Source organism: Musca domestica, unplaced genomic scaffold (genome assembly GCF_030504385.1).
Source record: "Musca domestica strain aabys unplaced genomic scaffold, Musca_domestica.polishedcontigs.V.1.1 13, whole genome shotgun sequence".
Lineage (NCBI taxonomy): Eukaryota > Metazoa > Arthropoda > Insecta > Diptera > Muscidae > Musca > Musca domestica.
In genome coordinates, this window is record NW_026712172.1 from 4,548,931 (window position 1) to 4,563,644 (window position 14,714).

The following is a 14,714-nucleotide window of genomic DNA, read 5'->3' on the forward strand; positions in this document are numbered from 1 at the left end:
CGGAATGACAAAGTTAATATACCCTCCTTTCCAAGGTGGAGGGTATAAAAATATCATTCATTAAAATGAATGTTTAGTGTTTTTTAACAACGTTCGCGAGTGACTGTCTACCAGAAATATGTTAATCCTGCGCCAAGATTTTTGTCATTTAATTTGGTAATATTTGACTTGTTCATAGACCTTGCGTGCGTCTCGCTAATATATTAATCCAATTTTGATTTTATTTCTAATATCACTTTAAATTAAATATGTTTGTAATTTTTATTTGATATTCTTAAAATATGTTTTGTAATGTGTACATATGTGTTTTGAATATTTTTTTTTTTTTTTTTGGGTGTAAGAAGCCTTTTTGATTTGCTGTTAAATAGCAAATCATTCTCTAAAGGTGATATGGGGGATGACTTAGAGACTAAAGTGAATGGGGTTTCTTTATTGCACTGGAAGGTATAGCCGGGATGGATCCGATATCAAGGGCTGACTGTAAAAGTAAAAGATGTGTGAGTGTAAGTGAGTCCCCTTGTGTAACATGTTGACAACTAAGGACTTACCTTGGTGGCTGGTAGTCGTAACCTTCTCCATAGCTGTAGTCATCTCCACTTTGGCCACTACCTCTCGATGGCTCAGGTTGTAATTCATTATTTAGGAATTGGAATCGGTTTCTCTTGTTGTCCAAGCCAAACTTGTTGTTAAGACTTCCTGCGTTCTTATCAAGAGGCTGAGGTCTGTGAAATGGCAAGAGCATATAGAAGTGTTAGGCAGATTTTCAATGTATTTGTATGCGTGTGGGGCGACTTACTCTGGAATATCCAAGTCAAGTTCTGTGATGGGGTGATAGCCGAATTCATCAGCTGTGTATCTTGTTTTGTAGCGTTTACCGTCCGCACCGGTAAAGGAGTACGAACCACTTACAACGAATGTCTTGTCATCCTTCAATTTGCCAACACTGGCTACCTCGATACCGTTTTGTGTTTTCAATCTAAAACAATAAAGCAACGTATTGGCATCGCGTTCTCATTATCTGTTTTATCTACGTACTCTAATTTGAATTTCTTGTTTCCGCTGAGATTTTGCAATTTATCTACTTTAGCTTTCATTACGTCGCCACTGTACACGACTGCTGGTTTATCGTCGTCAATATCTTCCGGAAGGGTGTACACATCACTGGGGTTGTATTTGAACAAGTCGACATTATTATCTGTCAGATGTTTGACATCAGCTGCAACATACGCAACAACGCATAATAATATGATCTGTAAATAGGAAAAGTGGTTCGATTAATATATATGTGGGTTCACATTATATATGTACTGCACTGTAAGTGTACAGGTATTTATTTATTTATTTTTATTTATTCAATTTCCATTCCATAATACCAAAGCCTTCAAGGCCAATAAATAGTATTAACAATATAAAATATTCCTGAGTAAACTTAAAACTAATAACAATATCAATAACAAAATCTCATATATAATTGGCTCCCCAGCCATAACTACAAAAAATACTAAAAAAAAGGACAATATGCATCTATATACCATAAGCAACAATACAAAAAATATATGCCACCGCCATCAAAGAATTTAATAATAAAAGCTCACAAAAAAGGCACAATAGAAAAATTTTCAAAAGATAATTAAACAAAAAAAGTACAGTAATATTACAACCACGTCTCCCTTCAACGAAGTAATCTCAAATGATTCAACAGTTTTAAGCGAAACGCATTGTTGGACTGTGAAAAAATTCTAAGTTCAACAGGCAAATAATTCCATATTCTAGCAACACGTATCACAAAAGACTTCTCAAAAGTAGTGTTAAATATCCTAGGTATAAAAATCTGAGTTGTCCTAGAAGACATATTAAAGCTAAACATATTATTTAGCAAAACAGGTACACCATTTTTCACAATCTTATAAAATGCACTTAAAATCCTACTACAAATATATCGTTCAAAATCAGCGCCCAAAAAACTCACAACATAACCCGAAATGTGCTCACGCCTTTTCACACCAAAGACGAATCGTACAATAGAGTTAACAATACGTCGCAACCTACAGGAAACTCGATAAATCGCACCAGAAAATATCTCTAAACCACAATTTACATGAGGCATAAGAAGTGCAGTAGCCAATCGTCTTCTAACCCACTGAGGAACATACATATTAGTTAAGTAGAGCTTGCGAATAATTCCAAAGACTTTACGTTGAACAGTGTCAACATGAGATTCAATTGAAAGCTTGTCATCAACCAAAATACCTAACATTCTATGCTTGCTAACAAACACTACTGGATTCCGATCCAAAGTAATGTTAAGATCATACACACGACTTCCAAACATCATTGCTCTTATTTTAAGAGTGTTTATTGTGAAGAGTGAATTGTCTGAAGACCACTGATTAAACCTAGCAAGGCAACTATTTATTCTGCTCTCAAAGGCAGCTGGGGAAGGCGTATCATCCTTCAAAATAAGATACACATCATCCGCAAATAAAACCGGCGTACAACTTAACCCACTAAAACACTCAGCAAGACTATTCACATAGAGGACAAACAGCAACGGACCCAGTACCGAACCCTGTGGCACACCACAAGTAAGAGAAAGTATTTCAGAAGATATCCCGTTATAAGAGACAAATTGCGATCTATCACTCAAATAAGACATAATAAGCTTACAAGCAGTATCACAAAAATTAAAATCATTCTTAAGCTTTCTAATCAACATAGGATGAGATACCGAATTAAATGCCTTAGTAAGATCTAAAGACACCACTACTGTATTCCTGTTCATATTTGAATTACCCCTAATCTCATCAGTCATATAGAGTAACAATCCTGTTGCACTGTGATTTTTACGGAAAGCAAACTGCCCGTTATAAATATATCTCCTTACTTGTGATAATATTTGAACCTTCATAATTTGTTCACAAACTTTAGAAAGCACTGGAAGAATAGATATTGGTCTAAGCTCGTCAGGGCTGCTTACAACACTACTTTAAGTATTGGGACCACACGAGCTGTCTTCCACAAAAGCGGGTACGCAGATGTCATGAAAATATAATTAAACGCGTCCAAAACGTAATCAGAAATGTATGGAAAAATGAGCTTCAAGAAATCGGGCGGTATACCATCTACTCCAATAGATTTAGATTTGATTTTATATAGCGCTATAAAAATGTCATCAACATGAACACAACTAAAGGAGAACCCAGCCTATGATCCAGTAAACTCCGGCATATTATCATTGACCTGCAAGTTATAACCAATAAACGATGCATTTGCAACATTAACATCAATATCAAAATCAAAATCTTCCCTCATGCAACCTGAACTCCTCAAAAAGCGCCAGAGGGCCGATGATCCCAATACGTTAAATTTCCGATAGTAAAATCGTCTGCGTTCGCGTCGGATAACAGATTTCGCCTTATTACGGCACTTACAAAAAATTTTCCAATTCTCCCGACTCTTGTCACTTAGATAGACTCTAAAAGCTAGATCACGGATAGAACAAGCCAAAGTAATGCAGTTAGATTTAATCCAATTATCACCACCACTAATCCTTTTGCGAACATTATCTTTATATCTTAGATAATCGCTACAACTAAATTTTATAATTGCCTGATCGTTATGCATTTGGCTATGGGAAACAGCCGTTAAAGTTATTCTAATGGTTCATGTATATCCGTTAATCCCCTAAAAATTGTATGTAAATCCAGTACGATGTTGTTAGGTAGCAGTCAGACGATAACGGTAATCTGCGTACTTATCTGGTACCTAAATATTTAAAAAGATGTCGTAAATTACATAGCGATATTTGTATGTAAACATAAGTTTACACTAGAGCAACAGAAACCGAACAAATAATACAATTTGGAACTAAAGAACGAGGTTGAAGAAAATAAACGCGATAAAGTGATCCGCTCAGTGAACGCGATTGCCCCACGCTAGTAGCTTTGTTCAGCATGATTGCATAAAAATGATCCTCTATCAGGGATTTCATGGAATAAATGAAAATGAAATGGGGTTTCAAAAACTTTTTGTTTTAAAAATGTTAAAATCTCATTGCCAAAATGTGTATTCATAAATCCATTCATCCAAATTCACAAATCAGAGATGTGAAATTGTTTTCTATGCAGTTAAATTGGACAAGGTAAATTAAAGAAAAATTGCAAGATATCCTTATTTGAAACTTATGATTTTTTGCACAAATCCAGCAATAATCTCTACAAATTGCTACAAATTATAGCTAAAGCAAGCACATCTACTCATGGTGCTCCTTTACAAGCCAGCCGACTACCCAATTCGATGTCAAAATGTATTAATGTAATTGAAATCACTGAAAAAAAGTAAACGAATAGCCAACAAAATGTAAACGATTTTTATACCCTACACCACATAGTGGTAAGGGTATTATGTATTTGTGCATTTGTTTGTAACATGGAGAAGGAAGCGAGATAGACCCATAGTTACTTTTGAGGATCTCCATAGAATCAGTTTCTGAGTTGATTTATGAATGTCAGTCCGAATGTCCGTCGGCCTATTCATGTATTCTTGTGAACAAAACGCAGGTCGAATTTATTATCCAATTGAGATGAAATTGTGCACAAATCATTTGATTGGCCCAAGGACGAACCCTATTGAAATTGGAGATAATCGCTAAAAATTTAGATATAGCTTCCATATATATCTTCGTCCGATTTGCTTTTTATTGTGCACCAAACGTCTGATATTTGCCCAAATGGGATGGAATTTGGCACATGCGACCAATTGAGTCTAGAAGGTAGTATGCCAAATTTGGTGAAGATCGGTTCAGATATAGCTATAGCTCCCATACATATTGTTCATCCGATTTGTTATATTTGTTACCCACAGCCGTAATACGCACTCCGTAACAACGATATTCAGGGAAATATATCAAATACAGTTCACAAATATCTTTGCCAAATATTATTGAGATCGGTTCAGATTTGGATATAGTTCCGATTTCAAATTAATTTTGCACCAAATAGGCAATACAAGTCCGAATTTAAAAGATACAAATGCTTCGGCATATTTAGTCCTTTGAACTTTAAATTATTATTATAATCATAGCGTGTATGATTGAATTCTCCTATAAAAACTTTTAATTGTTATGTGGAGCTCTATTAAATTAGCAAAGTGGTATAGGGTATCATAAAGTCGGCGCCGCCAGACTTTAGGACTTTCTCTGCTGGTTGACACAATAAATCTGATTTTTAAAATTTCCTGGAACACCCAGTTTTTGCGCCATTCACTTATAGTTAAATCCACTAGGCTACCTACCTACCTACCCAATACCTACCTACCCAATACGCCTTCGACGATTTCATCACTTATGTTAATAACATGTATTTGCATGAATGTTAACGAAATACGAGTACGTCAAACGTAAACACTTGTAAGATTTAACAATTTCAAAATAGGCAAAACTAATTTTCTTTTTCTTTTGAAAGTTGAAAATAAAAACCAATAGCAGATATATATGAAAGTGTGGAATTGGAATTTGGAAGGAGAATTTTTAAAAATGTTCCTTGATTTTATTTGATTACCCTTACGGAACATTTTACCAGGTTAGAAGGTTTGAATTTTTGCACAATAAGTCGGGTATTGGGTAAACCTGTTGGAGAATATTGCATGCTCTTCTCTAATTTACTGACGAATTATGATGAGGAAATTTTGATGTTATCGTTATGTTTTTTTCTACCACTTAGGTGTGTTTTACACTTTAATAATTTGTACTAATTGTTGCTGGACGTTGCCTGATAATATTGAGATAAAGTTGCTGAGATTTTGCAAAATTTACACTGGAAAAATTTAACTTAATAAAGTTGTTCGACAATTTTTAGCAACATTTGTTGAGAATTTTAAGGTATTGAAGTTATACAACGTTACAGCAAGTACCGATAATTAGTTGGCATTTATATAAGTATCAATTTTATTACGAACAGCTATTAATTAACAAGGAAATTTAACAAAATTAAATTTTACTTTTAAGCCGAAGAAAGTTTGTTTAATTTCGTTTTACATTTCTACCAACAAATTTCTATGTGGATGTTGTTTTAAACTTTGGAACAACAGTATTTTGAACAATTCTAATTATATTACAAGACATGTTCCAGAGCATGAAAGGACCTACTACTATTAGCATATTTAAAACTTTTTACTAGAAATCTGATCATCTACCCGAATTCTTATCGGATAAAAACTTTAAGGCAAATAAAACATGTAAATGTGGCGTAACTTTTCCTTGATAAATTTGGCAAAGTAAAAATTATTAGCCTGATTCCAGCTTATGAATGGCAAAATCTTCATTTGAAGGATATGATTTCGTCGTTTCCCGTCGTCGTACTTTCTGGGCAACTAGTTCTCTAAGAGCTGATTTCACATTTTCCTCTCTTACAAGTTTTACCATATACAAATAAATGATCTATGATCAAAAAGTTGTCTCATCTGTTTTTTATACCCTACACCACAAGGTGGTCAGGGTATTATGTCTTTGTGCATTTGTTTGTAACAGGCAAAAGGAAACGAGATAGACCCATAGTTCCTTTTGATGATCTGCATAGAATCACATTCTGAGTCGATTTATGCATGTCCGCCTGTTCATGTATTTCTGTAAACAAAGGACAGGTCACAGTTATTGCGAACCTATTGAAATTGGAGATAATCCTTCTAAAATTATGTATAGCTCCCACATATATTGTTCATCCGATTTGTTATTTTTGTCCTCCGCAGCCGTAATATGCACTCTGTAACAACAATATTTGGGGAAGTATAAAAAATTCAACTCAGAAATACCCTTGATGAATTTTATCGAGATCGGTTTATATTTGGATATAGCTCCCATATATATCTTCGTCCGATTTGCCTTTTATTGTGCACCAAACGTGTAATTTGGCACTTACGACCAAATTAAGTCTAGAAACCAGTATGTCAAATTTGGTGGAAATCAGTTCAGATATAGCTCCCATACATATTATTCATCTGATTTGTTGAATTTGCCCTGCATGACCGTATTATGGACTGCGTAGCAACAATATTCGGAGGAAAATATCAAATACAGCTCAGAGATACCTGAATTGTGCATCAAATGGATAATACAAGCCCGAATTGATGAATTGAATGTCTCGGCAAATTTAGTAGAAATTGGTTCAGAGGAGGATATTCCTCCCATATATTAGTTCCTTTGGACTTTTAATTAGTACTATAATCACAGTTGGTATGATTTAATTCTCACAAATTCCCCATTAAAACTTTTATTTGTTATGTGAAGCTCTAATAAATATGCAAAGTGGTGTAGGGTATCATAAAGTCGGCTCCGCCCGACTTCTGTGAGAGAGATTAAGTCTATTCACTCAATTCTCTCAAAATACATAATATTGAATATTTTCATGATTTATTATTATTTATTAATTGAAAGTGACTTCGCTTACATTAACATTACCGAACTATGTCGTGGAATATAAAAATATAAAACTTAAGTAGAAAAATAATAGATAAATTGTTTTCGAAGTCGAGTGAATTTACTGTCCCAATGATCAACCATGTAGTGCTAAACATAAAAACTCTTTAGCCTATACCTTTATTTGACATTAAGAAATCGGGTGGTACCGTTATAGGGGGTTATACCAAAACCCGGATGTCGACAAAAGATAGGTAAACGAATTGAAAACTTTTACGGTCATGTAGTTCTGGAACAGACCACAATGATTATCAGAAACATTTTTATCTATGGGTTTAATCGCTTAATAGTTAGGGTACCACAGACCGACGGACACGTACAAATAGTCTTATAATTATAGTCTGATCAGGAATTTATACACGTTGTATGGTCTTAAATGAGTATTGCCTCCAATTCAAATTGTATTGCCTTTCATATATGCAAATGAATTTAGGAAAGAAATGATGTTTTTAAATTCTGAAATCGATAATAACTTAAAACACGTTTCGCCAGAATCATATTTGGTTAATGTATGCAAAGTTTCGAACATTAAATTCAAATGGTGAAATCACGCAAGAATTTAATATGTAAATTATCTAATTCAGGTAGATATGCAAATAAACATTTGATATCTGGAAATTTTTAGAATTGCCAAGCTATTGCCGAAAATAGGATACGCAGCAACGTAAATTATTTTCTGAAGTTGTCTTAAAATGTGTGTATGTGTCGTCTAACAACGCTTTTGCATACAGCGTTTTTATCCGGGTAAACTGTTGTAATTGGCCAACTAATCAAGTCAAATTGATTGTGATTGTTATCCTCTTAATTCTATCCTGATGATAGAGGTACTTTTATATATACAAATCTTTATCCGGGTTAACCCTGATAAATGTCAATCACCACACATTTTGCTATGGAAAACATACGGTACAATTTATTGGAGGTTGGTCAATAATCTCGGGTAAACCGGCTAAAGCATTTGCATGTAAACGTGCTGTAACAATTCGTATCAGGATTTATATAAATGTATGGAATTTAAAGCTCTTTGTCGTGTTGTGTGTGTGTGGTATGTGGTATCTCAGGTGCATTTTTCGACACAGAATACAACTTTTGCACGATCAAGCGTCTGATTTGCATGGTCGACATTTTCGACTTGGAAAATTAATTCAATTAATTTTCAAGAATTCTTGTATTCAACCATGGTTTCGGCATGACAAAATCATTTGTCACGTGTTGAAAAGTAAAGAAACGCATTGTTAATAAACATTTTAAAACCATTCGATTGTTGCCTCATTTTACATTATACACACATAATATTAGAAAAACATCACTCGTTTACATGGGTCCCATCAGAGTATGTAAATGCTGTTATTTTGAGAGCACTAACAAATAGTTAGCATTAACTTCAATTTGCGCGAATAATAAAATTGACAATAAACATTGTTAGTTGTCTGTTTCAATTGCCTTATTATTCCCATAGTCGAGGAACATTTCCTGCAGTTTAGCGCTGAACTTAAAGTTATCCATAAAAAGAATGGAGTTGCAAATAGATTGCTGATTCTGCACAAATTTAAGTATTGGCCTTCCCGCACGCCAATTACGAGTATCGAACGCTGTAGTTTGTACCACCATTACGGATTCATCACTATTCATCAGAACTACATTGTAATTGTTCACTATTTCTAGAAGTTGGCATATTTCGATATGTTGCAAGTCATATTTAGTTTAAATACCACTCGTTGAATGACTTATTTGAACACGTTGTTGTAATTTACTTTGAATCTCCTTCAGTCAAGTATCCATATCCATTTGAAAAACTCTAATTAATCTAATATTGTTTTCTTGTTTAGCTTGGAACAACCATATTTTACTACATTTGGGGAAGTTTTAGGGACATTTTGCTTTACATTGAAACACAATTTTCATCAGAGCAGGGTTTTTTTCTTTTGTTAAACGTTGCCAATGTTGTTTTCACAATAATTTAATTGTTCTTTTGTACTTTTCAGACTTTGTTCATATTTTTTATTTTCTTTTTTAGTTTGTATTTGTAATGCACATTTATGTATCGTAGACTATGCACTTATTATTTTATTTTAATTTTCAAAATTTCAAACACTTTGATATTCATATCTGAATGGGCGAACTGATGTTGTAATCGGTTACATTGTCATTTGTATTTATTTAAAAATCAGAAAACTTACTAATCGTGTCATTTTTTTAGATTTTGTTAACGTTCCGGCTTATTTGAATGGCACGTATTAATCGATCGATATCTTAGTCGCAAATACGAACAAAGACGCTTCTCGTTTCCTTATATATTGCCATTTGCATATGAAATGTTTCCAATGCCAAAATCGTATTGAAACGAGATTTGTTTGAAATCATCTGCAAAGACATTATCATCTTTCATCGTTATGAACCATTTTCATCATTTGTACTTCGGCTAATTTTGACTTTTGTGCTCTAACAAATGGCCGAACTAGCAAATCTCTTCGGCATGAAACATATATAGCTACGACGACCAAATCACAAGCTTAACATCAACATCTACTTTTAACTGTATTAGAACAGCAGACAAAGACAATAGCAAGAATATAATATTCTAATACAATACGAGGCGAATCTAATAATTGGAGATGTTATATTTATTATTCTTAGGTCATTTAATCTATAGGTTTTAAATGTTTTAGAATATATTTAAAAACCACTTTTTTGTTTGTAAAATATATGTTAACTCAAACAATAAATTCCAAAATAATTCTAGATGTATCCCCATCGATTTTGTATTTCCCATTCCTTCTTCATTTTTGATTGGTCTATTATGAACTCATATTTATGAATCTCACCCCGAACACGTTTCTTTTTAAGGTTTTTAAAAAAATAGAAGCCCAAAATAAAAAGAAAATAATGTTGCGATATAATGAACAATGTAAAATATATTTGCCTAATAAGTTGTTAACATTCCTAATTGTATGGCATACACAGCATAAAACAGCAGGTAAAATAAAAAGAAACATGTAACGAAGCACCTAAGTTCGGCCGAGCCGAACCTCCGCCGAACCTCCGCCATTTGGAAGGAACACGAAACATTTTAAAAATATTTTGTCGTAAAATACTGGCTAAAGGAATACTGTTTTATGGGGGATATATGACGACGAGAACCTGCATAAGACGAGGACCTGCATAAGTAATTTTTATCATTGACTGTAGTACCGATTCCGAACTTCAGATAAGAAACTTCAAATAATTCCGGTAATTAATGTCGCTTATATCATCAAAATACAGAATAAAGGTAGGTACCATCATATGTGGGGTATACATTGGCGTGGACTGGCATAGACTATTTTCTGTCATAGGTTTTAGTATCTATTACAAACTTCAAATACGAAATTTGACACAATTCCGGTGAATAATGTCGCTTCATAGAATGGTGGAGGGTATAAAAAGAATAGTTAAACGGGCGGAACGGGCCGGGTGCAAAAGTATACAGGGTGAGATGAAAAAACTGCAACCAACTTCAGACTGCTGTCATTCCTAAGCCACTCGTCCTGTGTCAGCTCATTATATTGTTTACAAGCGTACAAAAGCATTTTGGTGAGAATTTTCCAGAAAAAAAGTTATTCGTGATGGAATTCAAGCGTGATAGTGTGATTTCTTTATATTTGGCTGGAAAACCACAAGTGGGTATCGTTAGAGCACTCCAGCATTTATATGTAAATAAATATTTTGTGTCTGGTACCATCGCTCTTTACCGTGATACTGGTAGTGTAGCCCGACGTCAAGGAAGTGGACGAAAAAAACAGCAACATCAACAGAAATGGTTTGAAAAGTAAAGAAGCGTCTTGATCGAAACCCACGTCGCAGTTGCCGAAAAAATGGCTCGTGAGCTTAACATAACGCAATATTCCATTCGGCAAATATTGGAAAATGAGCTCGGAGTGAAGTCATTGACAATCTAAAAAGTGCAAGAACTTACACCGCAAGAGAAAGAAAATAGACTCAAAAGAGCTAAAGAGTTGCTTCTCTTGGCCGAAAGTGGTGAACTATCGAATTTGGTTTTCTCCGACGAGACAGAATTCGCTGTCCAGCAGTTTGTAAACAAACAAAATGATCGTGTTTACTTGCCAAAGAGGTCAGCTGAAAATGTGCGCCTTCGGCTGGCCACCAGATCTCAAGCTCAGGCCATGGTGATGGTGTGGGCCGCCATAACAGCCGATGGTCGCTGTCCGCTATTGGAAAGCAAGGTTGGAACTAAAAAACATTCGGGTAGCGTGTGACGGTTTCATTGGCCTTTTAAAGGCTACAATTCATGCCAAAGGTGACCAATTCGATCAAATCTAAACTTATTCTAAAATTTGATGCTATTTCAGGCATTTTTTGCTTTCATTCAATTATATTTAAAAAATGTAAAAATTATGTCTCCCTGTATATGGGCTGAAAAAGCACATTCTCAGGCATCTTTGTGCGAACACAAAACCTTGTTCCATAAAAAGTTCTAGTCCACTACAGTTGGAATTTCTCAAAATTTTCGTACCTGAGGAAAACTTAAATAGCTAATAGCTTTTGTAAACGCTACAGTAATAATGAAAGCAATATCTATTATAGTTGCTGTAGAAATTTGCAAATACTACGATTTTTTCCAATATTTTGAGCTAATTTTTTAGTTTCCTTACTTTCAAAGTTTTATATGAAAGCTATACCCAACTTAGGACCAATCATTGAAATGAATTTTATAAATGAATCATTTTTCAGACATTCAAAGTTAATAATCTGATTTGAAATTATAAAAGAATATGGGGGATAGGAAGCAAGAGGAAATTTCCATTCATTTCCATTTAACATGCAGTGAAATCACCATCCCAAATTGTGAGACTTTCAATTCTCTTCGATTAGGATCAGCACAAGTAACATAAAGCCCTGTGTAGGAGGATACATACAGATTCTGCAAAACTCCAATAAATCAAACAAATCTCGTTTGATCTGCGCAAACTCAACAGAATTATTTTACTGCCATCGCATAAAAGCACCATCGCCCTTAGGAAGGAACACATCTACAGCCAGCCCTGTTGCTGTTGAAGCGTTAATTTTTCATCTTCTCGTTTGTTTCCTTCTAATTAATGATGGGATTGGATTTTGCTGGTTGAATCTGACGACCATCCGTGAGTGATTAGATCGATTCGTAATTGCGTGATTGTGTGCGTGATGCTAGTCCATCGTTTATACATTGTGATTGCGATGATCGCTGCCAGATATGTGAGTCTGCGAGAAAACAATGGAGCGGCGGTATTCTCGTGGTCATTATAATGCGACGTTGATGGCGTTGGATTATTATAAATTGCCGCTCAGTCAGAGCACCTTTTATCATGGACACCTCTACACATGTACATAAATTTGCCTTTTTATTCACAGAAATCAGAAACTGAAAACAAAAAACAAATCGTGTTTTGGATGGGACATTAGTAAGAATTTTGATTATATTTAGAAGTAGAAACAAAATGAAAAATCAAAAAGATAAGACAGCAACAAAGTGGCACAAAGAAATCTGGTTTCTCTGGAGGGAACAAGTCAAGAGACAATGATGAGACCACCACTAACTAACCCATCAACCGAACGAACAGCAGCCCGATTAGCATACACGTTTAATGATTTTAATTTCGAATCAATTAAATGCGGGTTTAAGAATCGATTTTCAGATTTCTTAATAAAAACAGCAGTGATCTGAGCGATAAAAATGTTTTTGCCACACACACACACACACATGTTCTGATAGATATATGTACTTACATATATACGTTTTTAAAAAATAGGCAAAATAAATTGATGTGAATACGATACGTATGTTTTTTTATTTAATTATTTTTTTGTATAAGTCGTTTTGAAACCAGGACGAAAAATAGATTCTCAGAACGTGTAAAGTAATCAAAAAGATTAAGAAATATTAAAATATGCAGGAACGTTTCTCTTCGCCTGGTAACTAAAAATTGTTTAATTTGAAAAATAATAAATTTATTTAATTTATACAATTCGACCAGACAAAAATATGTGAATATAATTTTTTAATTACGCGAACGGCCAAATTGTGTGCATATATTGAATAGAGATAAGCCATGTTTACATTATATCACTCTACAATGATAAACTGCTTATGATAATTAAATTGCCAATTCGTGTTCAATATTCAAAAAAAAAAAAAATCCGACGAAGCTATTACAAGTTAAATTGCTATTTCAATCCGGTACCAAGGCATTTTACCAATATTTCATTATGGCATTCATGATCTGCATTACAATAATTAGTTACTTTTTTATATTTCTCTTATTTTTATTGATATGAATTATAAACTGAATTATAAACTACTAGCTGGCCCGGTCCGCGTTGCCGGCCCGTAGTTTTTGTCTATTATGCATATATTCCCAAGCATAATTATTCACAGATATGACTGATATAAGTGTTCACGTACAGGTCGATTTAAAGTGTTTTAAAATACCTGTACCCATTTTTAACCAGTGGGCTTCAATATTTAAACCGTGGGCTTCAACTGTGTGGATGTGCTATACAAATTTATTAAAAAGTATATATCAATCTTATCGCCATATAAGGGATCAAATTAATTTTTAATATGGTAAAAATCGTAGCAAAATCTTCCAGTCAAATGAGCAGTAATTTGGAATTTGCTGTATTTTGTATACTACATAATTGAGGGCTGAATGATTTAAGAATAGCCAAAGTTAATTACTTTTTTAAACCCATTAGCAACTTAGATTGTGCATTAGAGTCCTCATAAGTCCCCCTAACCATGTCAGTCTGTTTGTCCGCCAAAAGGTGGGCTTGAGAGGGTATTATAACATGGATAAAAATTCTAAAATTTGTAGATATGTTGAAATTTTAGTGTAAGATTTTCACCCCCCTAATACGCATTATTAGCCAAATTCTTTGAAATGTGGTTAAATTAGGAGGTACCTTCTTTATATGGGCATTACTCCGAAACATCGACCTACATTGAAAACTTTCTTCTACCCCTTATAATCCAAGATGACAAATAGAGGCCAAATCAAAAATATAGCAGAACAATATAGCATGTCATAGCATTTCGCGTGACTTAAATAAGTAAAAATAGTTTTATCCACCTCATAATTGAGGGCAGAATGATAAGATGGGAATTAATTTTATTTGCCATTTAAATTGTAAGTTGGAGACCCCTTAAAGTCCATATTTTCATCATAGGATAATTCAATGATGATTAAACAAATATTCGGTCCCGTGC

General features: G+C 34.1%; 1 protein-coding gene across 1 annotated transcript; it reads right to left on the minus strand.

The window, feature by feature from the left end:
* Window positions 1-322: 322 nt before the first annotated feature.
* On the minus strand, window positions 323-9,735 carry LOC101889488 (uncharacterized; the record flags this gene model as incomplete). The annotated part of the gene is given in 5 exon segments (NM_001286909.1): window positions 323-478; window positions 549-722; window positions 797-976; window positions 1,036-1,250; window positions 9,652-9,735. Coding segments are annotated over 5 exon segments (630 nt in total). The 3' UTR covers window positions 323-429.
* Between the last annotated feature and the right edge of the window lie 4,979 nt (window positions 9,736-14,714).